General features: G+C 39.8%; 1 protein-coding gene across 8 annotated transcripts in view; it reads right to left on the bottom strand.

Annotated features, from left to right (window-relative positions):
- The window catches only part of PRKN (parkin RBR E3 ubiquitin protein ligase), a 1,364,839-nt gene that overhangs the window by 215,052 nt on the left and 1,126,164 nt on the right, over window positions 1–23,623 (bottom strand). For all 8 annotated transcript variants that reach the window (XM_065543170.2, XM_045390376.3, XM_045390380.3 and 5 more), the window contains one exon: window positions 2,426–2,487. In XM_065543170.2, coding sequence (XP_065399242.1) covers window positions 2,426–2,487 — 62 coding nt within the window. The remainder of the gene's footprint in view (window positions 1–2,425; window positions 2,488–23,623) is intronic.

Here is a 23,623-nt window from a genome sequence, read left to right as displayed (position 1 = left end):
AATGCCAGTGCCTTTTCTGCGTCTGTGCCTACACAGATGAGTGTGTCAGAAAAACATCCGGGGGATTGACCTCATTCCAAATTCAACCATTTCGCAGGTTTATTCCCTCCGCACCCTCCTAAATGACAATTTCATTATCCTCTCCTGACATGGTTTCGCCATGTCCCCACCCAAATTCTCATCTCAAATTGTAATCCCCATAATCCCCAAGTGTCAAGGGCGGGACCAAGGGTGGAAGTGATTGAATCATGGGAGTGATTCCCCCATGATGTTCTCATGATAGTGAATGAGTTCTCATGAGATCTGATGGTTGTAACAACTGACTGGCATTTCTCCTGCTTGCACTTTTCCCTCCTGCAGCCTTGTGAAGAAGGTACCTTGCTTCCCCTTCGCCTTCCGCCATGATTGTAAGTTTCCTGAGGCCTCCCCAGTCATGTGGAACTGTGAGTCAATTAAACCTCTTTCCTTTGTAATTTACCCAGTCTCGGGTATTTACTTACAGCAATGTGAGACCAGACTAATACATCTCCTTTCCCTGTAAAACTCTTCCCCCATCTTTACTCTCAGCTGATGACCTAGCTTCCTGTTTCACCAAGAAAAGAGAAACAACCAGCAGAGCTCTTACGGAAGGTTTACCATCAAATCCAATGCTCATATGTCTGTGCCTGCATATTCTGCACCCCCTACTGTTACCAGGTGGAACTGGCCACTCTTTTGTCCAAGCCCATGCCTACATCTTACATCTGAGGAGATGATTACTGTTGGCTTCTTTCCTTACTAATTACCCACTGACTCTAAAACAAAAATGGAAACAATCTGCAAACATTGGTACAAGTTCGAAGAGAAGGCTCCATTATCTGAGCAGAAATGTCAGGGTAACAACCAGTGATTCTTGCTTTAAGAAGTCTTAGGCTTTTACTGGAAAATGGCTGTGAGATCCAGGTGTCTTCATAAGTAGTTATGTTTGGGAGAGTCAGTTATCAACTTTTTTTTTTTTTTTTTTTTAGTTATCAACTTTTACCTGCAATATGCGATAACTGATTTCGCTTGTATTTAAATACACATTTATGCCTGCTATTCTGGAAACTCACAATATAAAAAAATGAAGGGGGTGTACTGTAATTCTCTAACTCCAGGATGTGGAAGTGATTCCAGTTTCTTATCCTCTCCTAACTAATCCTTTTGTTTTTATTCTCATATTGGAAATGGGCAGTTTTACTTTGCCACATATATACAGCAATCAAAAACACACAAACCAAAAACTCATTGATGAAAGTGAGCTGCCACATCTCTATTTGCATATTTCCTGGTCAAAGTTGGCAGAGACGATCTTTAGGAGTAAAAATAAATAACACTGGACTGGGCGCGTTGGCTCATGCCTGTAATCCCAGCACTTTGGGAGGCTGACGCAGGTGGATCATGAGGTCAGGAGACTGAAACCATCCTGGCTAACATAGTGAAACCTTGTCTCTACTAAAAATACAAAAAAAAATTAGCCAGGTGTGGTGGCAGGTGCCTGTAGTCCCAGCTACTCAGGAGGCTGAGGCAGGAGAATGGCCTGAACCCGGGAGGCGGAGCTTGCAGTGAGCTAAGATGGTGCCACTGCACTCCAGCCTGGATGACACAGCAGGACTCCGTCTCAAAAAAATCAATCAATCAAATAAAATAAATAACACTGGAAATTAGGTCAACCAACCTTTTGCCAACTCTTTAGTGTATTTTAAGGATAACTTGACACCTAGATTTAACATACTAATACAGAGTTCGTAGTTCCATATAGGGATCAAGAAATGTATTTTTAAGCAGTCCAAACTATATATGTGTGTACATATATATAATATTTAGCACCCTGAATTATTTACTTAGCACATCTATTTAAATTATGACATGCCTCACTGAGCACAACACAGCATTTAAATAATCCACTTTCAGTGGCCATCCTTTATGTAGATGTCACACGTTCATACCCGTGTACAAAGAGGCTGCCATGAAATACAGGTAACAAACACACAATACAAAAATCTGGTTAAAAAAAAAAAAAAAAAGAAAAGAAAGAAAGAAAAAAGCTCACACATTCACCCACAGACAGCAACTCAGCAATGTCTGTGACCATCAATCCCTCAGGCATAATTCATCTCTGCATGTATTTGTTTGCTCGTCTGCCACGATGCAGTGCCTGCTTCCTGCTGGAGTCTTGAGATGAAACACACTGGCAGATAGCAGATGTAGCAATTAATAACCTGTCAGGTCTGATGGATAGAAGAGGAAAAAAGTGTCCTCACACATATCTCCACCATGGTTTTCTTCCCCATTTCAGGGCGCCCAGGGTCAGGAGACATACTCGGCCTCCCTGGGGAGCCCAAACTGTCTCATTAGCGTCTATCTTTCATGGCAGTCTGATGCAGCCTTTGAGATGCTCACTCACCTGCTCTTCTCCCAGAATCCTGAAGTGATGGAGCTCTTTAATCAAGGAGTTGGGACAGCCAGCTGTTGGAAAGAAGAATTAATCACAAAAATGTCATTTTCACTCTGTGTGGTTATATGTTCTTACATACAGTTATGACTATCAACCGCCAGTGTTGCCTTTTGAGAGGACACAGATGTGTACCTGAAAAACACACATCTAACCAACCACAAAAAAAGCCAAACCCTCAAAATAGCTATGGCCACTGCCTGGCCTCCAACCGCACCTCTTTAGAAAACAGTTGCCTGTGACTCTAGCCAGGCCTTCTCTCCCCTCTGATTGTGATCTGGCCTTAGGATATCATGCCACTCTGGTTCTTAGAAACGTGTCCAGCATGTCACTGGTTCCTCACATACAGCCAGGATTCCATGGGGCCAGAGTGGGGGAGTTGGTGACCACAGGCTCTGACTTAGTCATCATGTCCTGTTTGCTCACCCTTAAGGCCAGAGGCCTGCTCATGGAGAGGTAAGAGCAAAGATAGGGTAGCAGGACATCCATTCTTTGGAGGGCTCAGCTGGGGGTTAGTACCTTGCCTGGTTTTGTCAAGAGGCGTTGTGAAGACCTATTAGGTCCTGTGTTTAAGTTTGGAAAGGCCATCTTACAGAAGGACCAAGAGACAAGGACCAAGAGAGAAGGCCCCAGCAATTCTGGTGCCCATCACTTTCTCGTTCCACTCAATCAATCCAAGCCCCTTCAAACTTTCACATTTTCCTTCTTCAGTTATAAAATTAAGTAAGTAAATAGGTTAAATAAATAAATGAATATATATATATGTATATGTGTGCATTTGTGTATATATATACACACACATATACACACATACACACATATACACATGGAATTAAAATACATGTACAAAATATAATTATATATTTAATGTATAGCTATGAGTTATATATTTTTACATAACTCATATAAAAATTATATATGTAAATATATAATTTTATATAATTATATAATTAATATAAATATTGGCCTATATATATATTTATATATAATAATATAACATATATAATACATATTCCATGTAAATTAAAATACAGTTGACCCTGGAACAACATGGGCTTGAACTTTGTGGGTCCACTTATACACAGATTTTTCTTCTGCCTCTGCTACCCCTGAGACAGCAGGACCAACCCTTCCCCCCGCTCCTCCTCCTCAGCCACCAGCTGTGAAGACAATGAAGATGAAAACCTTTATGATGATCCACTGTCACTTAATGGGTAGTTAATACATTTTTCTCTTCCTTAGGATTTTTCTTACTAACATTTTCCTTTCTCTATCTTACTTTAAGAATACAGTATATAATACATATAACCTATAGAATATGTGTTCATAGACTATTGATGTTATAGGCAGGGCTTCTAGTCAATAGCAGGCTATTAGTAGTTAAGTTTTGGGGGAGTCAAAAGCTCCACATAGTTTTTTGACTTCAGGGATGTTGGTGTTCCTAAGCCTCACATTGTTCAAGACTCAAATGTATAGATATATACAATTTAGGCCAGTATATGCTTAATATCATTTAAAATGTGTTGCATCCCTGTCTTTTCAATAGAACTATTCCTCGATATTAGGTTGTAGTCATTTATACTATTGTTTTTTTGAGTCAGGGTCTTACTCCAGGCTGGGATGCAGCGTGTAATCATGGTTCACTGCAGCCTTGATCTACTGGCTGAAGGTACCTCTTGCTTCAGCTTCCTGAGTAGCTGGGACTACAGGTGTGCGCACTACCAAGCCTGGCTAAGTTTGTTTTTTTTTTTTCTTCCTAATTTTTGTAGAGATGGGATCTCACTATGCTGTCCAGGCTGGTCTCAAACTCCTGGGCTCAACTGATCCTCCCACTTCAGCCTCCCAAAGTGCTGGGATTATAGGCATGAGACACTGTAACTGGATCATTTATATTATTCTCTCTAGAAACAAAATTGATATAAAAATCTGTTTCTTTGAGATAAGACCTATGGATTACATAATCTATTGAATTTCCTATTCAGGAAACTGGATTGTATGCAGAACATATCAACTAAACGATGGGGCCATTTCTCATATTCCTCAGCATTGTGATGTGACAGTGGTCAGAAGCCCTGGGAGTGTTTGTCTGGGGGAGAGCAAGCTGAGGACTGAGAAAACCTGTATTCACACAGATGAAGGTGCTCACTGCAATAAAGATTAGATTTGTACATTGTTTCAGAGAGTAGGATTTAAACCAACAGAAAAAATTGGAATAAATTGTCTTATAAGATAGTAACTGCAGGTTTTCCAACACACACAAAATGGATACTTATGCAGGATATTTTAGAGAGGAATCCTTACTGGGTACGATGATGAATTTATGTGTCTACTTGACTGGGCTAAGGGGTGCCCAGATAGGTGATAACATGTTATTTCTGGGTATGTGTGTGAGACTGTTTCTGGGAGAGACTGGCATCCGAATCAGTGGACCAAGAAGATCTACTCTCAGCAATGTGGGCAGGCATCGTCCCATCCACTGAGGGCACTCAGGGCCTGCACAGAACAAGAAGGCAGAGAACGACGAATGCTCTTTCTCTTCTAGAGCCTCAAAGATCAGATTTCCTGGTTCTCAGGCCTTCTGACTGCAAGACATACATGACCCCCAAACCTGCCGCCCCTAGTTCTCAGGCCTTCAGACTCAGACTGAATTAGACCAAAAGCTTTCCTGGTTTTCCAGCTTACAGATGGCAGATTGCGGGACTGCTTGGCCGCCATAATTGTGTGAGCCGTTCCCCCAGTAAATGTCTTCCTGTCTCTTTCTCTCTATAGATCCTATAGACAGAAAGGTCCTGTTTCTTGGGAGAACCCTGACTAACACTGAGTTCATTCCAATTCCAAAATTCTATGGCCATGTAAAATGCTGGAACATAGTTTTAGCCTATATTATATAACATTTCATACTTTGAGAAAGTACTTCATAAATGTTTACTGAGTAGTACAAAAGATTATAAAAATGTGCATAAAATTTAAACACAAGTGTAAATAGGTGATCTACCAAGAAAATAAACAAAAATGGCCGGGCGCGGTGGCTCAAGCCTGTAATCCCAGCACTTTGGGAGGCCGAGGCGGGCGGATCACGAGGTCAGGAGATCGAGACCATCCTGGCTAACACAATGAAACCCCGTCTCCACTAAAAGCATACAAAAAAATTAGCCGGGCGTGGTGGCGGTGCCTGTAGTCCCAGCTACTCGGGAGGCTGAGGCAGGAGAATGGCGGGAACCCGGGAGGCGGAGCTTGCAGTGAGCCGAGATCGCGCCACTGCACTCCAGCCTGGGCGACAGAGCGAGACTCCGCCTCAAAAAAAAAAAAAAAAAAAAAAAAGAAAATAAACAAAAATCCTGGCCAGGTGTGGTGGCTCACACCTGTAATCCCAGCACTTTGGGAGGTTGAGGTGGGAGGATCACGAGGTCAGGAGTTTGAGACCAGCCTGGCCAACATGGTGAAACGCCATTTCTCCTAAAAATACAAAATTTAGCCAGACGTGGTGGTGGGCACCTGTAATCCCAGCTAGTTGGGAGGCTGAGGCAGGAGAATCACTTGAACCTGGGAGGTGGAGGTTGCAGTGGGGCAAGATTGTGCCACTGCACTCTAGCCTGGGCGACAAGAGCAAGACTCTGTCTCAATAAATAAATAAATAAATAAATAAATAAATAACCCAAGGTGAATATTTTAGTGGAAAACATAATACGTTAGTTTCCACAGGCATGTCTGGTACTGTAGAGAAGGAAAACTAGATCCTTCAAGTGAGAAACAGATGCTTGAGCTTGAGTTGCTTCTCCAACTAGAGGCCATGGAGACCTGCAGGCTGGAGATTCTTTTTGAGAAGTTATTCATTTTGGTGTTGTTATTCTGATGATCACCTAAACAATAGTAAAAGTATATATTCTGGAGCATTGGATTGGCTTCAATTCAACCAAAAACTGCTATGAAATTCAGCCTCAAGTCAGTTCCTGTGCTTTCGATCTCTTTGGGAGCAAGTCATCGTAGCTTAGTTTGCTGAAATAAATGAGAAAGGAGTGGATAGAACGCAAGGGAGGCTTCCCCCACCAGTCACGTCCCATGGTCTGGGGCCAAATGTCGGAAGGGTAGAGTCACAGGAGAAGTGGTGGGGGAAGGGAGGCAGCCTGCAGCTCAGGGTCCCAGGCCTGCTGAGATGGAACGAATCTGGGCCAACCCCTCAGGGCTCTGTTTGGATCCCAAGCACTGCTTTAGTGTCGGTAAAATGATGGCCTCTGCCGTATTAAATTGATAGAGTCCATCAGAATATTTTGGTCTTGTACTTTCACTTATACTTAATTGATATGTTTTTATGTGGGCCTTCTAGTTGTATAAGCATAAAGTATTTATAGCTCAGTTTATATCTAGATGCATTTAAGCCATATTGTCTTAAAAATAATTTCATTCAACCTTGGGTGTTTTGGAGAATTTTTTGTTTCTTTACAAGTGGTCTTTTATGTCACTCAGACTTGAGAAAATGGCTTTGACTTATTTTAATCCTGGGTAAAATAAGAAACAATATTTTAAATTAGCTTATCTTCAGAATTTGTATTTTGGCCGTCTCCTAAGATACAAGCGAAAGGACTGATGTTGATGATAGCTCATATATAAACATCTTTCACAGAAGACTACATAATTACTTGAAACACCTGGTAGATTCAAAAAAACCACCAAACAAGACCAGACACAGCGTAGACTTAGATGAGAAGAGCTGGAAGGGGTCAAGATATTTAAGAAGACCGTGGACGGCTATCTGCAAACTGTGCTCATCACAGGAACATTAGTATAGGAAATGGCCAGATATAAACTCAGTGTGAAGATGGGGCTTAAAAATAACAAAACTAGAACTGCAAGACGGGCACACAGAATGCATTCGTGTAGGGAGACAGGAAAACGTTAGTGGAGGGGGTGGAGGTGGCAGGGAGTCAAAAATGAGCCTGACGAATAAAAACCACAGTACTACTTCTGGATTTGGAGCGACAGAGACCATGTCCAATCCTTCCATGCCCTTTAAGCATCACCTCCCTCACATATGGCTTCTTCTGCATTCATTTTTGGTAAATCTGCACTGACTCTTAATGACCACATATTATTTTATGTAATGAGTATTCCTTACGTAATACGTGAGTAAGTTCTCACATGATTTTTTCTCCTTTGGGTGCTTGATGGGTGAAACTGGTATGAAACTCACTACTTTTCAACTTTTGAGATTCAATCTTTCCTCATTGTGAAAAGTTAAAAAAATCACCTCCAGAACTCTGACCTCTTTATTGGATCTCAAAGATTCTCGGCAGCATCTCTGAGACTATAATGGAAGTGTTTGGACATCTACTGGCACTTAAAATATTTGTATATGCCATATTCTGTCCTCACTTTTCTTAAGCACAAGGTTCTCCTTAAATTGTTATTCTGTCCTTTCTAACATCTTTGCTCAAGAAAACAGAACACACAGAAATAGAGTAGTGTTTTTACCTATTGACACTGTGTTACCTTTCTTGATAAGAGCCTATTCTTTTCTATCTTTTCCCTCTTTTCTTGTCCTGGATTCCACTTTTAAAACCCATCCTGCTGTCCTTGGCAATTTAAAAGAGAATTTCACCTCGTTCCGGGCTATCCTCATGCCATGCTCACAGGTTTGTGTTCTTCTGTTGTGTTTTTCCTCCAGTTATTAAACCCCTCACTCATCTCTTGCCTGTGTTTTCTACAAATCTGAGCTCATTGGTGTTCAATGAAGCTTTTTGGTATTAAAAATGAATAAGCGAATTTGTTAAAAAGCATGTAAAGACAGGATTGAATTTTTTTTTTTTTTTTAAAGACAACGTCGAAACCGGGCCTTTTATTTCAATTAGTATCTGTAATCAACATTTACTTTCATTCTGTTGCTATACCTTAAAGGTCATTTTATCATCTAACTGGGAAGCTCCTCAGTGAAAATGCGTCACAAAGTTGTGTAGCATTTCCACAAAGTCACTGACAGCTACTGAGAAAAAGCAACCCAAAACAAAACAAAACAAAACAAATACCTTTGAGAGATTAACTGAGCCACAATGTTTTCAGAAAGCTTTTGGTGAATTTCCTCAACAATCATGCTGTAAAGCAGGGAAAACTCATTTGGAAAATATATTCCATTGAGAAGCATTAAAAACCACATGAGTCTTCAATCACTATTTTTGCTTTTAATTTCCTTGCAAATCATCACAGGAGCAATTGTGATATCCTTTGGGTTCAATGGAAAATCGTGAGCACCCAGGCTTGGGATAGAAATGGAAATGGATTTCAGCTCTCTGATGTGCTCCCGGCACCGGCCATATGACGCAAATAATCTGCAATTTGCAGATTGCTGCTGTTTGGTGCGAAACGCTTTGAGAATTAATTTCTCTCTTGGCTATCACTTAGAATCCCTAATGTGGGCTTGACAATTACAGTAACCTTCTATTTCCCCCCTAAGTACAACTTAGAAAAGGAAACCGACTAACGATGAAATGGCATCAAAAATAAATGATGATTCAATGTGATCAAAGACAATGCAGCGAGACTGAACACTGACCTCTGAGCACAAGCCAGAGAGCGTGGGCCACATCTGCAGGCTGGGCTGCAGCAGCGAAGGAATCCAGTGGGCTGCTCGCTCATCCAGCTAAGCCAGGTTGATTAGGGTCGCCAAACACTGTTCTGAAGTAGCCATTTCTGAATTAGTCTGAGAGCCAGGCGTTAATAGGATCCATGGAAAACTCACTAAGCTATCTTGACAGAGCAATTGCATTCAGTCAGCAGTAGGACTTTATATAATCAAGTTCAAAGCATTATCATTTTCATAAATAAAGCCAAGCTTATTTTAATCATTTCTCTCTGCTGATGGGTTTTTATTTATAAAGGATTATTCGTGCATTCTTTCTCAATAGCCAATACTTGCTGTCTCAAGATATCCTAAGCCAGTTAAGGAGAATCCTGAAGATATTCACCTTCCACCTAACACCTACTTATAGGTTTACACACTGGAGGGAAACTTACATGGTTATACAAGGAGATACGTAATAGAATATTTACTGCAACATTTTTGTAATAACAGCAACAACAAAAGGACACATCTAAAATGACCATCAACAGGAGAAGAGATAAAATCATTCAACAAATAGCCTGTTGTGCACCCACTTTGTGCCAGGCACTATTAGGGCACTGGGGTCGCATCTGTGAAAAATTAAACAGACAAAAATCCCTCATCGGAGCTCACATTCTAAAGGGGTGAGAGACAATAAAAATAAACTAATAAGTAGGTAAATGATGTAACATTTGGGATGGTCATCAGTACTGTGTGGAAAAGAGAAAATACAACAGTATAAAGGGTAGGGTTGGCTAATGTAAAATTAGGTGTTCATTTCTTATTGAGACCACGACACTGAAGCAAAGATGTTTAGGGAGTGAGTTAATATGAGTTAACTAGAGTGAAATGTATGAAAACAGATAAATCTCAAAATCATAAAGGTGAGAAAAATGTTGCAATCGTTTATGCACAATGCAATGTCATTTACAGAAAGTTTAGAGAATCTATTAAACAATGTCGATGCATACAAATATACTAAGAATATAAAATAATGCATGCAAATGGTAAACGCCCCTGAAGTATGTATCAAATTCAGGGGAAGGAGAAAGAGGAACAGGAGCATAGAAGAACGGTGCTATTCAAATCTGTCTCTAAAGTGTATAACAATCATTGTTAATAAGAAAAGCTAATACTTCTGTGACGCTTAGTAGGAACAAAACACTCTTCACAGTGTTTTGCGTGTAGTTCATTTAATCCTCACGACGACCCTGTAAGGCAGGTACTATTTTTATCCCCATTTTACAGATGGTGAAATCGAGGCAGAAAACGAACTAAACTAATGAAGTTATCAAAGCTGGGTAGTGTGTACATGGACATTGATTATGCTATTTTAAATATCTAATTGGATGTCTGGAACTTTTCATAATAAAAAACTCTAGATGAAAACTTTAAAGTACATCTAAAAATAACCTTGGAAAAGACTGAATAAAAACTCAATAACATATAGACCTGAGTTTATGAACATATATAAGCATGAATGTAGTTTGCAGAAGGAAAATCTTCCATACAACCACTAATTACTAGGCATAACTTATCTGAGTAGTATAGCACGAAACTTTGTAAATTTTGATGCTTTCAGAATAAGCTGAAAGAAGCCATGAAATACTATTTATTCAAATTTCTTACTTGTAGATGAGGCAGTTACCAGCCCAGAGGCATGCGAAGTATCTTCTAGGAGCTCAACATAGTGAGTATGAAGCTCAGATAGCTGTGATTTCATAATTTTTATCAAAATGATACAGATTGATATTTTCTGGTTTGTTGCAGCTGCTGTATTAATCCAAACACCCCTGCTGGGTCAACTTCTAGTGGCTACGAGATTATCTATCTTCCAATGAGGTGCCAGGGAAGAATCAGTCTCATCCATAATGAGACACAATCAGAAATTTTCATTTCACCAATAATAATATTATCCTTATTAGCAGGAGATGAATTCCAAGCAAATATTCATTGATTCTTCATTGAACAACTCTTCAGTGTACATTTACTATGCATAACGCCAGGGGCCATAGAGAAATCATAAACGAATTAGGCAGGGATTGTGCCTTCCGGGAGCTTGCAGAAGAAACAAGACGTACATCCACAAACCAAGTAGATGTAGAAAGAGCCAAGTGAGCAGAGAGCAACCAAAGAGGTATAAAAAAAAGAAGAGGAGGAGGTGGCTTGGAATCAAAGAGGCCAAAGCCTGGAGTGTCTGAGGAATCCAAGCAGCTGCTTGGCTGCAGATGAGAATCGAAAGCACCTGCATACACACAGCCTACCTACTGGGGCTGAGAACTGAGACCACTGAGACATAATTATTTGTTCCAGAAAAATCCTTCCCTGGAAGATAAGCTTGTAAAGCAATAAATAACTTCACTGTTTGCTTCAAGAAAATTCTGCAAATAATTTAACCAGACAGTTTGCTCATCTGAGTAGCCATCTCTCTTAACAGGAAATCAGATGGTTCACCTAGGCAATAGCTCTTGTATAAGACAACAGTTTCCTTATGAAGGCTTCCTTAGGACTTTGCCTTACTGTGTCCACGGACCCCAAACTACTTTGTCATTGATCTGCTCAACTCCAAACAGTTTCCCACCTTGAAAGATCTGCCATAAGCACTTAAGCCCAGATCGGCTGGCTCTATGAACACCCTCCCCTGACCTCTCTTTCTCGTGACACTTCCATGACTGTCCACACGATGGCGTCACTTCCTGCACTAGATCTAATCAGCGCTGCTCTGCAGTAGATTTTCTGTGGTCATTTGGGAGATTTGAGATAGCGGACAAGGTAGAACATGCAGTAACAAAAGATGAAAAACAATTCTCATTTTTCCTATTTGTATGTTGTTATGATGTCAAAACAACTTAAAAATTCTGAATTGTGTGTATATTCTTGGTGCTTTGCCTCCATCTTTGAATGTCATAAAGTTCTTCCTTTGTTATTGACCTATATTTTGAGTGCTTGTGATGATACATTTTAGAGGGCGGGTGTTTTCAACATCCAGCATCCCTCAGATCATAAATTTAATTTGGCGGGTCAATACATGAGCGGCCACTGGGAATGGGAGGCTCTCAGAGTGAAAAGGGATGCTTATCCATTATTTTCTTTCTCTTGCTGCTCTCAAAAGTTTGTCCTTGGTTGACACCAGAGAAGGGAAAGGGAGGAAGTGAAGGAGATGGAATTTTGTGCTCCCTTTAATGTGTTTTTCCATAGATTATGGTGGTTGGTTGGTTACCCGAGTGAACATGTCAATGTCTAGTTAACGTCGGGGGAAAGAGAATCTGTGGGATTGTTATCCCCCAAGTGGATGCAACCAAAAAGGGCACTCAGATTAGGCACATCCCGATCAGATAAGGCCTAGTTAAATAGGGCCTAGAGGCTCAGCTGGGCACCCAATTATCATGGTTAATGAGGTTTCTTTAGGAGAAAAGAATTCTGAGTTCCAAACAATTTATAGACATGAACAATTATGGAGCACTCCCCTGTTTATAAACTGGAAACTTTTGGAATTTATATTTGTACCCCATACTTCGTCATAGAATGCGTTCTGTAAACTGGCCTTCCTTATTCAGGCACTATTAAGTTTGGGAAAATAAATCATATCCAAAACAATTATTAAATAAATATAAGTCATTGGACTTTAGGAATTGATGCAATTCCTTAAACTGAGGAATTTATTAAATGGACACAATTCCTTAAAAATGAGGTAAAGAGAAGGGCTGGGGATAAAGTGGAATGGGGCAGGGGAACAGAAAAGAGTTTATATTTTTACAAGTACTTAATGGTATTTTTTGTTTTTGTTTTTGTTTTTTGTATTTTAAATTCATTTCAGTAATTTCCCTTGTCACTTGAGTACTGTGCATTTCGTTTCTCTTATTCATCTTAGTATAGGCATAATTGCATTCATTACTGAAAGGCATATTTCAAATTCTTATAAAAAACAAAACTCAATAATTTTGTAAGCACTCTAAGTATTGCCACTTAAATTCATCACTGCTTTTATATAGCATCACTGCTTTTATATATTTAGAGTGTATATGCTGGGGTGAGATACACTTGAAAGAGATTTTGAAATAAAACAAAAATCTAATTTAAAGGACAACTAATAGCTTCTAGGATGGGGGAAAACCCACACAGCTTTGAGTATATTGTTAATTACACTCTGGTTTGATTGCCCAGATCTTTGCATTTTATCACATGAGAATTAGTAATTATTCTTTATTTTAATTAGCCAAAATGATGAATCTGAGTACTTCTCATCTGTCAGAGAGTTCTACCAATGAGCTCAAATTTTCTCTTCATGTTTTGAAGAGCAGCATCACAAGTGTTCAACCAGCTGCCTCTAAAACACAGAGACCTTGAGCCTTGGTGTGCCGCTCAGGTGACTGCACCATGGCCCCAGCATAAGCAACTCCAAACAGCTAAATCCAGCCCTTCATCCTGCACATTTTGATAAGAAATTCATTTATGGACAGTTTCTTTTGTTGTTGTTGTTGTTTGTTTTTTTAGATGGAGTCTCACTCTGTCGCCAGGCTGGAGTGTAGTTGTGCAATCTCAGCTCCCTGCAACCTCCGCCTTCCGGGTTCAAGTGATTCTCTTGCCTCAGCCTCCCAAGTAGCTGGGAATACAGGCGCCCACCACCATGCCTGGCTATTTTTTGTATTTTTAGTAAAGACGCGGTTTCACCATGCTGGCCTGGATGGTCTAAATCTCTTGACTTCGTGATCCCCCTGCCGGCCTCCCAAAGTGCTAGGATTACAGGTGTGAGACACCACGCCCGGCCCAAAAATTTGTTTTAAGCAAGCACTTATCAACTAGAAAATGAATCTCAATAGACACGGATATCTTCAGCGTGTCCAAGCTGAAGATTATCGTAGGAAAAACTTTCACCTGTCTGCATTTGTGTGTTTACAAGTTCCTCTATCAGCTGCATGCTGTGGCTCACACCTGTAATCCCAGCACTTTGGGAGGCCTAGGCAGGTGGATCACCTGATGTCAGGAGGTCGAGATCAGCCATGAAATCCTGTCTCTACTAAAAAAAAAAAAAAAAAAAAAAAAAAACAATAATAATAATTAGCCAGGTGTGGTGGCACGCCCTCATAATCCCAACTACTGGGGAGGCGGAGGCAGGGGAATCGCTTGAACCTGGGAGGCACAGGTTGCAGTGAGCAGAGATTTTGCCACTGCACCAGCCTGGGCAACAGAGTGAGACTCTGTCTCAAAAAAAAAAAAAAAGGGTTCTGTATGTATCAATTTTTATTTTAAGAACTTCCATAGGCATGAGTAAAGCTACTGTAGTGAAAGAACCTGTCAAAGGTCACTTCACTACCTCTGTGCTGTCCTTTTGGTCTAAGCTCACAAAGTGTTTGCCTCCATTGTATTTGCTGTTTTTGTGTTTGGTTAGTGACTTTAAAAATGTCAATTAACTATCATGTCCAGTAAGTACAAAAGCAAAAGGAGTTTTTTTGAGAAGTGTTGAGAGAGAAGAGGCCTGGAATCTGAAAACAAAGATAATGTGCGGAACGGAAGAGGGTCACGGAAGAGGATATGCTCAAGTCTGAGGTCCGAGTCACTGGACAATTGGAAGTAAAGACTTATTTATGGACCAGGTGAAGGGTGTTGGGCCTATGTCATCAATAGTGAGCAAGAGACAGGAAATGGAATGGAAGAAATGAGGGAAAAATGGAGTCATTGGCCTGAGAATGAACATCAGCAATTGATACTGACTCAGAAGACTGAGACTCTGTTTGAGGACTTCCAGGTGAGGGATGGGAAAGTGGTCCTGCTAAGCTGCTAGAGCAGAGGGTGCGGAAGCCATGCTAAGCTAGTGAGTTCTGACGCAGCACTCCATTCCCGCTTCAGGTTTTATCACCAACTCAATATTTACTGTGCAGAGAGCTGAGGACACACATTAATGAAATAGTCCCCTCTTCACGGTGCTTAGGGCGTCCTTCACTCATACTTGTTTAAACATATCCACTCTCTTGTCTATTTTATATTATAACACCTCCAGATCAGAGAAGGAGTTTTTGACTTAACTTGTTACTCCCCAGCTCACTGTGCCCAGAGGTCCACACATGACTGAATGGTGAATTTGGAATCATTGCTTTCATCTACTGGTTTTTACCAAAGTGTAAAGGGCATTTTCTAAATGGCTCTCTGGCTCACAGAAAATAACAGTTTTAAAGGAGATATTTTAAAAGGTAGAATTTCCAATGACAACCCAATTTTTTGGATAATTCATCTTATCTTATAGCAGAAACATTCCTATATGAGAACACCAACTCTTGTTAAAACATTGAGATTAGCTTGAAACAATTTAGAGTCTCTAAAATTGAAAGTTATTCTTTGAAGATCTATACATTACAATGTTAGATGCAGCAGATATAATCTGAACTAGAAAAGACTGCATCTGCAGACTATTATTAATTTTATAATAAGGATAAATGAAACCAGATGTAACTGTCATAAACGCATGAATTGAGTTCAGACCTGTTGTCTTATGACTGAGATCCATGTTCACCCAGGTTGGGAGGCTCCATGCTGCATCCATGTAGCTGATCCCAGCATAGGCCTGACATAGGAAAAAGACTATGGGAACCCTTGTGCCAATGACTAAATTCCAACCAGCATCTTTCTAGTGAGATGGCCTATTCCAACACACACACACACACACACACACACACACACACACACACACTTTGTAAGATCTTGAAAACCATAAACCAAAATAAATCCATGATTTATGGTTAATTTTTTGATGGTAAACTATAGAGCATTACCAAAAAGCCTAAAATGTTTTTGTTTGACTTTCATTCTGGTGATATGATGTCACTCTGAGCATTCAGGACATAGGTTATATATAGTTCCTTTAGATTCTCTTTAAAAGTTTCAGGACAAATGAAAAAAAATATTTATATCGACTAGGTAGCAGTTAGGACAAATGGTGTTATGCTATTCTAAAAAGACAATGTTTGGTAAAAAGCACATCTTGGGATAAGAAATTAAGAAAATTCAGTTACATAATGGCACTACCAGTGTATAGCATCAAGGCATATGTATTTTTCTGTTCTCTTCTTAGAAGTGTTGGTGTCGTATTATCATTTCCAGGTTTTTTTTTTTCCTATTTAGGAGAAGTTCAGGAAATGCTTAATATTTACAATTCTCCTTTTTAAGGTGTTTTTCAAAATTAAAATAGCTTTGTTTTCGTTGCCATTATAACATATTAAAATAGTTGAGAAAGGTAGAAATTAGCAATTTCTACCACACAGAGACAGTCACCAGTATTTTTTTATGAATCATCTCCTGGGTAACTCATTGCATGCCCTTACATCAATACACATAGAATTTTAAAGATGTTGCATCATACTATGCATGAAATTCTGTAACTTGTTTTTTCCACCTAATAATATGAATGGGCATCATTTCATGGCAAATGATACAGACATACATCATTGTTTTTAATGGCTACACACCTTTGCAATATCCTTGAGGCAAACTCTAATGATCATATTGGTGTCAGTGAGTCACCCAGACATGCATACTTCAAACCATTCAGAAGCATTAAATTGGACACACTCCCCAAAGTGCAACTACCACTGGGTTGAAGTATTGTTCCATTTAACATTTCGGCCGGGCGCGGTGGCTCACGCCTGTAATCCCAGCACTTTGGGAGGCCGAGGCGGGCGGATCACGAGGTCAGGAGATCAAGACCATCCTGGCTAACACGGTGAAACTTGGTCTCTACTAAAAATACAAAAAATTAGCCGGGCGTGGTGGTGCGTGCCTGTAGTCCCAGCTACTTGGAGGCTGAGGCAGGAGAATGGCGTGAACCCAGGAGGCAGAGCTTGCAGTGAGCTGAGATGGTGCCACTGCACTCCAGCCTGGGCGACAAAGTGAGACTCCATCTCAAAAAAACAAACAAAACAAACAAACAAACAAAAACATTTCGATAATTCCTGCCAAAACGCTCTTCAGAATTTGTCTACAAACTGACACCTCGAATCACAGTGAGGCCAATGTCCCGCACTTTCCCAGGGTATTACAGACACATCCCTGCCCTTCTTGGTTGTATATGTATTCATCTCTTCTTCCTTGCTGAGATGAAACTTGGCATCACTCCATTCTGAGAGAAGCATTTCACCTTAATCAGATCAAATTAGGACAGGTGGCAACCCTGCAGGCAACATAATTATGAAAAATGCCTGTGCTCAATACAGCCCGTCCTTCCAGCTTCCCAGTCAAATAGGACACCACAGCCCAACCTTTCTATTTCAGCTGGTGACTCATAGAGCAGTCACCCACATAATTGCTCTGAATATAATGGTGCTGCAAAACCTGAAATTAAACATAGTATAGAAAGCACAGAAATCTATTTCGTAAGATTGGTTAATTTAATATAATAATAGTTCTATTATAATCTTCATATGCCAAATTGGGGGTAAAAACCTTATGGCTGGCCTGTTATTAGAAGAAAATCTTTCACTTGCCCCTTACACTTGCCATCCAAAGATAAAAAGAAACGATGTTGAGGATTCCCTGGTTTTATTGTAACAGAGTAGCTGTTGTCCTTCCAATAAAAAGTGTGCAATGAGTATCTGTTTAAATAGATTTGAGATAAACTGAAGCTGGATACAAAACTCCATTATACATCAGGGGGATTCTACACCCAGCTTCATTTAGGATATTGCTTCTCAGAAGACATCCCAAACACCTCAATAACGCATGTTATATTGAAAATGTGCTCAGTAACAATTGCGGGATGAGTCTCTGTGCAGAGATTTTTCAGCATGTCAAAATTATACTATCACACCATGGAAACAAATTAAACAGCACAAGCCTGGCTGCCGGGATGGCTTTCTTAGCAATGCAGTGCTATTTCATAAAGAATGCATTGCTTCAGATCTGTCAATGAATGTCAACAATGGCTTCTCCATTTGTATGAAGCCCAATTTGTATTTGGAGAAAAACCAAACAGAACACTTCAGAATCTGGTTCCATTTCTTCCCAACATTTAGATGAAAAGAAAAAAGCCCGGTTATCTAATTCATCTGTAGTCGGCGTTCCATTCTAGGGAGGCACTTGGGAGGAAGCCTCAGAGTGTGAGTTAAGCACTAATATTCTCTTTCTGAAGCACACAGCCACCATTAAAGGCTTACTGACAGCTCCGAGAAAACACAATCTATATGATACACATTGTACAAGAAGGTTTTGTTGATATATTAGATTCATATGTGTGAGCTTTGGTTTTCTTGTATTTGTGAAATGTGGCTTAGCAGTGTATTATGGCTTTTTTGTGACTAATGAGTGAGTCTTGCTTTAGAAATGATTACAGTTATGTCAGAATAATGTCAAATAATCAGTATTAGTAGATGAGCTCTTAGAAAACAGCAGCCCTCTTTTGCAGATAGATATGTCAGGCCAAAGAGAAATTAAAACCCAAGACTCTCTTCTAAACCCCAAATAGAGTCTGCTATATTCACACCTCCAATTTTGTGTATCTAACAATTAAGTTAAATAGTGATTGTCAATTAAATAGCGTTCAAATTGTAGCTCAAACCGAATAAGAATTTCTTGTCCCTGGAGTGGATCTATGTAGACATCAACATTTCAAGACACAAAGGGATGATGAGTTTCAGGCTTTGTTGCAGAAGTTTGGACTGACATTTGGCTCTTCCCTAGCAGTCCTGAAGCACATGAAGTAGGTGATCCTCCTGCCTCTTGCCTTTTTATTTTCTACAGCTGGCTCTGATTACAGCCCTGAGGTCTTGACACAGCAGACGACACCCAAGCCAGGCAGCAGGTTCAATACACATCTGAAATCTCAGTGACCGCTACATATTTGGCTCCAGTAACCTCTTATGTATGTATTTGTTTTTGAAGATGATGTTCTCATTTTCCATAAGGGTAAATTTGTAAGGAAGAAGCTCTTTATTTGTTTTTCCAAACATACAATTCTGTGCCTCAGTCGCTTTTCTCTTTTTTTCTTTTTTTTTTAAAAACAGATAGGGTGTCACTTTGTCACCCACTGTTGAGATCATAGCTCACTGCAGCCTCAAACTCCTCAGCTCCTGGGAGCAATCTTTCCTCCAGCTTCAGCCTCCAGAGTAGCTAGGACTGCAGGTATGTGCCACCATGCCTGGCTAATTTTTAAATTTTTTATATAGAGACAGGGTTTTTGCTATGTTGCCCAAGCTGATCTAGAACTCCTGGCTTCAAGTGATCCTCCCACCTCATCCTCCCAAAGCACTGGGATTACAGGCAGGAGCCACTGTGCTCAACCTGCATCTATGGTTTTGTCACTAGATTGCCATAGCAAAATCCAGGTCAGTGGGACTTGAGTTTTGGTTTTCTCCACTGAGTTCCACATTCTTGCTTATCTTTACTCCAGCTACCCTGGTGTAGAAATGAAATTACCCCAGTCCTCATGATGCAAGTGCTTATTCTGTGCCAACACCTGAAGCTCCATTTCTAAATGAGATTCTGTAAAATCAATGAATCAATCAATCAATATTAAAACCCAAGACTAAAATCTCTCTTTCATTTTTGTTCTTCCTATTGCTATTTCCACTGGGGGAAAAAAAAAAAAAACCTCTCTCTCATATGTCCGTGGGTAGAACATCCTTGCATTCTTTCTGTTGAAATCGTATGCTTCTCGTATTCACTGGCTATGAGATATTAAGGAACGGAAGCCACCTTCCTCATTATGTTTTATAACAGAGAAATATAACTCCCCAATTTAAATCTAAGTTCGTCTTAATAGCACCTTATACAAAACGTCCCTGAAGAATGACAACAGTTGGCCATTCTGCAGAGTGCCAAGGGACTGACTCCGAATCCAGAGCAACAACAACCAGTGATGAAGAAATGGTCTCTGGGGCTTGTATGGTCTAGGTACCAGCAAACTACATATAATAAGACTGCTCTCTCCTTTCAAAGGCTGTGATTTAAATTTATAGGTGGGGCCAATGGGTTAATTTTCACTGCCTTGTTTTCACTACACTTACCGCTATTCAGGGACCTTAAAATAGCTCTGCTATCAGAACTCACTAATCCAAATCAGTTTATAAAAACACTCTCAGATGAACAAATCAATGATACTTACACACCACAAAATTGGTTACCACTTAAAGGCTTTATTCTGACTAGATTTATAGCCTGCATAAATCCCATTCTCATGTAATTTAGATGGAAGACAAGCAAGAGGTATCTCTGCTATCTACTCACAGCAGTGTAGGCCAAAAAGGAGAGAGATTCTCTATTATTGATGTTTAGCAGCTTGTGTTTAAAAGCTATAAAGAAGGTGCAATGAAAATACAAAAGATCAATTCCTAAATTTCTAGTATAGTTTACAAAATTTTAAGAGGTATTAAGGATGCTAGTAATCAACTTAAAAATAAGGGCATTATTATATGTCTGTGTAAGAGATCATGTCAGAAACAAAAAATCAAGACTTTTTTTCTTTTCCAACTCTAAATAAAGCAAAGCCTGTTTCAGATAAAATTCATCTGCCAAATACTTTAATACTATCCTGAGGTTAAGAATGATAAAACAAGTTTGATTATTCTTATGGTAAAATGAAGGCTATTTAAAGATCAGTTTCATTCCTGCTTTTTTTTAAAAAAAAAAAAAATCCTTTATTTTCATACGTTTTTGGGAAACAGGTGGCATTTGGTTACCTAAGTTCTTTAGTGGTGATTTGTGGGATTTTGATGTACCCATCACCGAAGCGATATACACCGAACCCAATTTGTAGGCTTTTATCCTTCTCATTCTTGTTTTTGTTTTTGTTTTTAAAGGTGTTTTGAACACATAAAACTCACCACACCTAATATATTCTGAGCATTGGATTCTAGTAACAGCACCCCTTAAGATCGTAAAATCTCTTCATCTTAGTCTCTGATGAGAATTAAAGACTGGTAAAACTAGTAATGCTTTTAGAAGCATACATTGGCATCTGAACTTGGGATTTCTGATTCAAAATTCAGAGTAAAATTTTAGCTCTTGGGACTGCTACAGAAATATTCTATAAGCATTAATAAGACCATGTCAATAGAGAGTTAATTATTAGGATTAAAAATTTACTCTATGGGTATCAATAATCAATGTGTTATTTTAACTCATTCTGTGCCTCATTCCATAAAAGGCTATGAAGCAATTTAAGGATATTTGCAACAAACAAGTTGGTTTGCTGGTGTTGCCCTTGCTTTTTTTAATGAAGGGAAGAGTGGTAAAGGGAAAGTGATGACAATAAAAGTAAGGGCAAACTGGGAGGTGGGATTGGACCTCTCGGTGCATACCCTAAAGCCCCATGATATTGATCCATGTGGGCCACCAACTTGGTTCTCAGTTTCCCAGCGATAAGAACAAAGAGGACACCACAATCGCTAGAAAATACACCCAAAGTGGTTTTTGAGAGGACACCATAATCTCTAGAAAATAAACCCAAAGTGGCTCTTGAGGGAAGGACAGAACTTAATTTTGGCACAAGCCTAGTATTGCCAGATTTAGCAAATTAAAACACAGGACACTCAGTTAAATTTGAGTTTCAGTAAAGTACCAAGGCCTTTTTCTTTTTTTAGCCTAAGCCTGACCCAGATATTTTTGTTAACCTGAAATGCAAATTAACTGGTGTCCTCTAGTTTATCTGGCAGCCTTACCAAGTCATAATTCAGAGAGAGAATATTTGTAACAGAAGGCCATTTGTAGCATGTAGTTTTAGATCTTGGTTTCTTATGGAATGACTAGAATGAAAAATAGTATATTCCTAGAAACAAAAGCTTCTAATTTCAACAACATCAGGACATAGTATACGGCATGCCATCAAGAAACCTGCTACTGAAATACACCAGCAGATTGGAGCAGGAGCAAGCGCTGCAGAAGCCAGGGTAAGGGGAACACGCAGAGACGCCCCACTGCTGAGAGTGCCTGTGCCACAGGGCCCACTGCAGGTCTGCACACCGCAGGGTGGGCCACACCTGAGATGCCTGTATTTTCATTTCTTTCTCCCCTAAAACCCTCAGCTCACTCCACTCTACGGAGTTAGTCAGTGAAAAATAAGATTACACTTCAGACAAACGTAAGGTTCAACCAAACATCATCAAATAAACCTATTATAAGAAATGAGGAGTATCTGTATTTGATAGTAGAAATTTGAAAGGAAATACAGATTTTTTTTTTTCCTTTCAAAGAGCTGGTTAAATTTGATCTTCCTCTTCAGGTAGATAACTCATGGTCAAAGTTTTCAAAAGTTTCGACATGTAAGAAAGAGCAAAATACATGTAAGGCACACACAAAAACCATCTATTTTGTGTAGGTAATTTCCAAAGGATTTTGCTTCTTTCATGTAATTGCATGCAGATGTTTGTCTTATTTTCAGACACTGATAAGCCATTATCAGTATCATCTTTACCTGTGCACATGCTTTTTGTTGAATTTCCTTTAAAATACAATGAATTGAAGAGGGTTAAAGTCTTTTTTTTTTTTTTTTTTGGAGACAGGGTCTTGCTGTGTCACCCAGGCTGGTGTGCAGTGGTGCAATCTTGGCTCACTGCAACCTCCACCTCCTTGGTTCAAATGATTCTCCTTCCTCAGCCTTCCAAGTAGCTGGGACTACAGGTGCCCGCCATCAGGCCCAGCTAACTTTTTTTTTTTTTTTTTTTTTGTATTTTTAGTAGAGACAGGGTTTCAATATGTTGGCCAGGCTCGTTTTGAACTCCTGACCTCAGATGATCCACCCACCTTCCCAAAGTGTCAAGGTTACAGGCGTGAACCACTGTGCTTGGCCTAGAGGATTAAATTCTGAAATGCAACTGTAATTTTATTTAGGATATATTTTCCATCTAATTAAACAAATATCCTAAAATTAGCTTCACAGTGGAGAAACTTTGACAGCCACCACTTTGACCAAGTAATCCAAGTTCATCCCACCAGCAACGGGACAAGCTGACATTGTGTGCCTACTGAGAAGGGTACAACATCCTCCTCCAACACTCTCGCCAAAAATGCATAACTTGGTGGGGTATGGTGGATCACGCCTGTAATCCCAGCACTTTGGGAGACCGAGGTGGGTGGATCAGTTGAGGTCAGGAGTTCGTGACCAGCCTCACCAACATGGTGAAACCCCATCTCTACTAAAAATGCAAAAATTAGCTGGGCATGATGGCACATGCCTGTAATCCCAGAACTTAGGGAGGCTGACGCAGGTGGATCAGTTGAAGTCAGGAGTTCATGACCACCCCGTCAACATAGTGAAACCCCATCTTTACTAAAAATAGAAAAATTAGCCACGTGTGGTGGTGCATGCCTGTAATCCCAGCTACTCAGGAGACTGAGGCAGGAGAATTGCTTGAACCCAGGAAGCAGAGGTTGTGGTGGGCCAAGATCGTGCCACTGCACTCCAGCCTGGGTGACAGAGTGAGACTCTGTCTCAAAAAAAAAAAAAAAAAAAAAAAAAAATTTGCATAACTTGAATCTAAACAGGAGGAAACATTAGACAAATACAAATTAGGGATATTCCACAAAATAACTGTCCTGTACTCATAAAAAAATTCCACAGTCATAATAGACTAGAC

The sequence above is a fragment of the Macaca fascicularis genome, chromosome 4 (assembly GCF_037993035.2).
Source record: "Macaca fascicularis isolate 582-1 chromosome 4, T2T-MFA8v1.1".
Lineage (NCBI taxonomy): Eukaryota > Metazoa > Chordata > Mammalia > Primates > Cercopithecidae > Macaca > Macaca fascicularis.
This window is presented reverse-complemented; position numbering and strand designations above follow the sequence as displayed.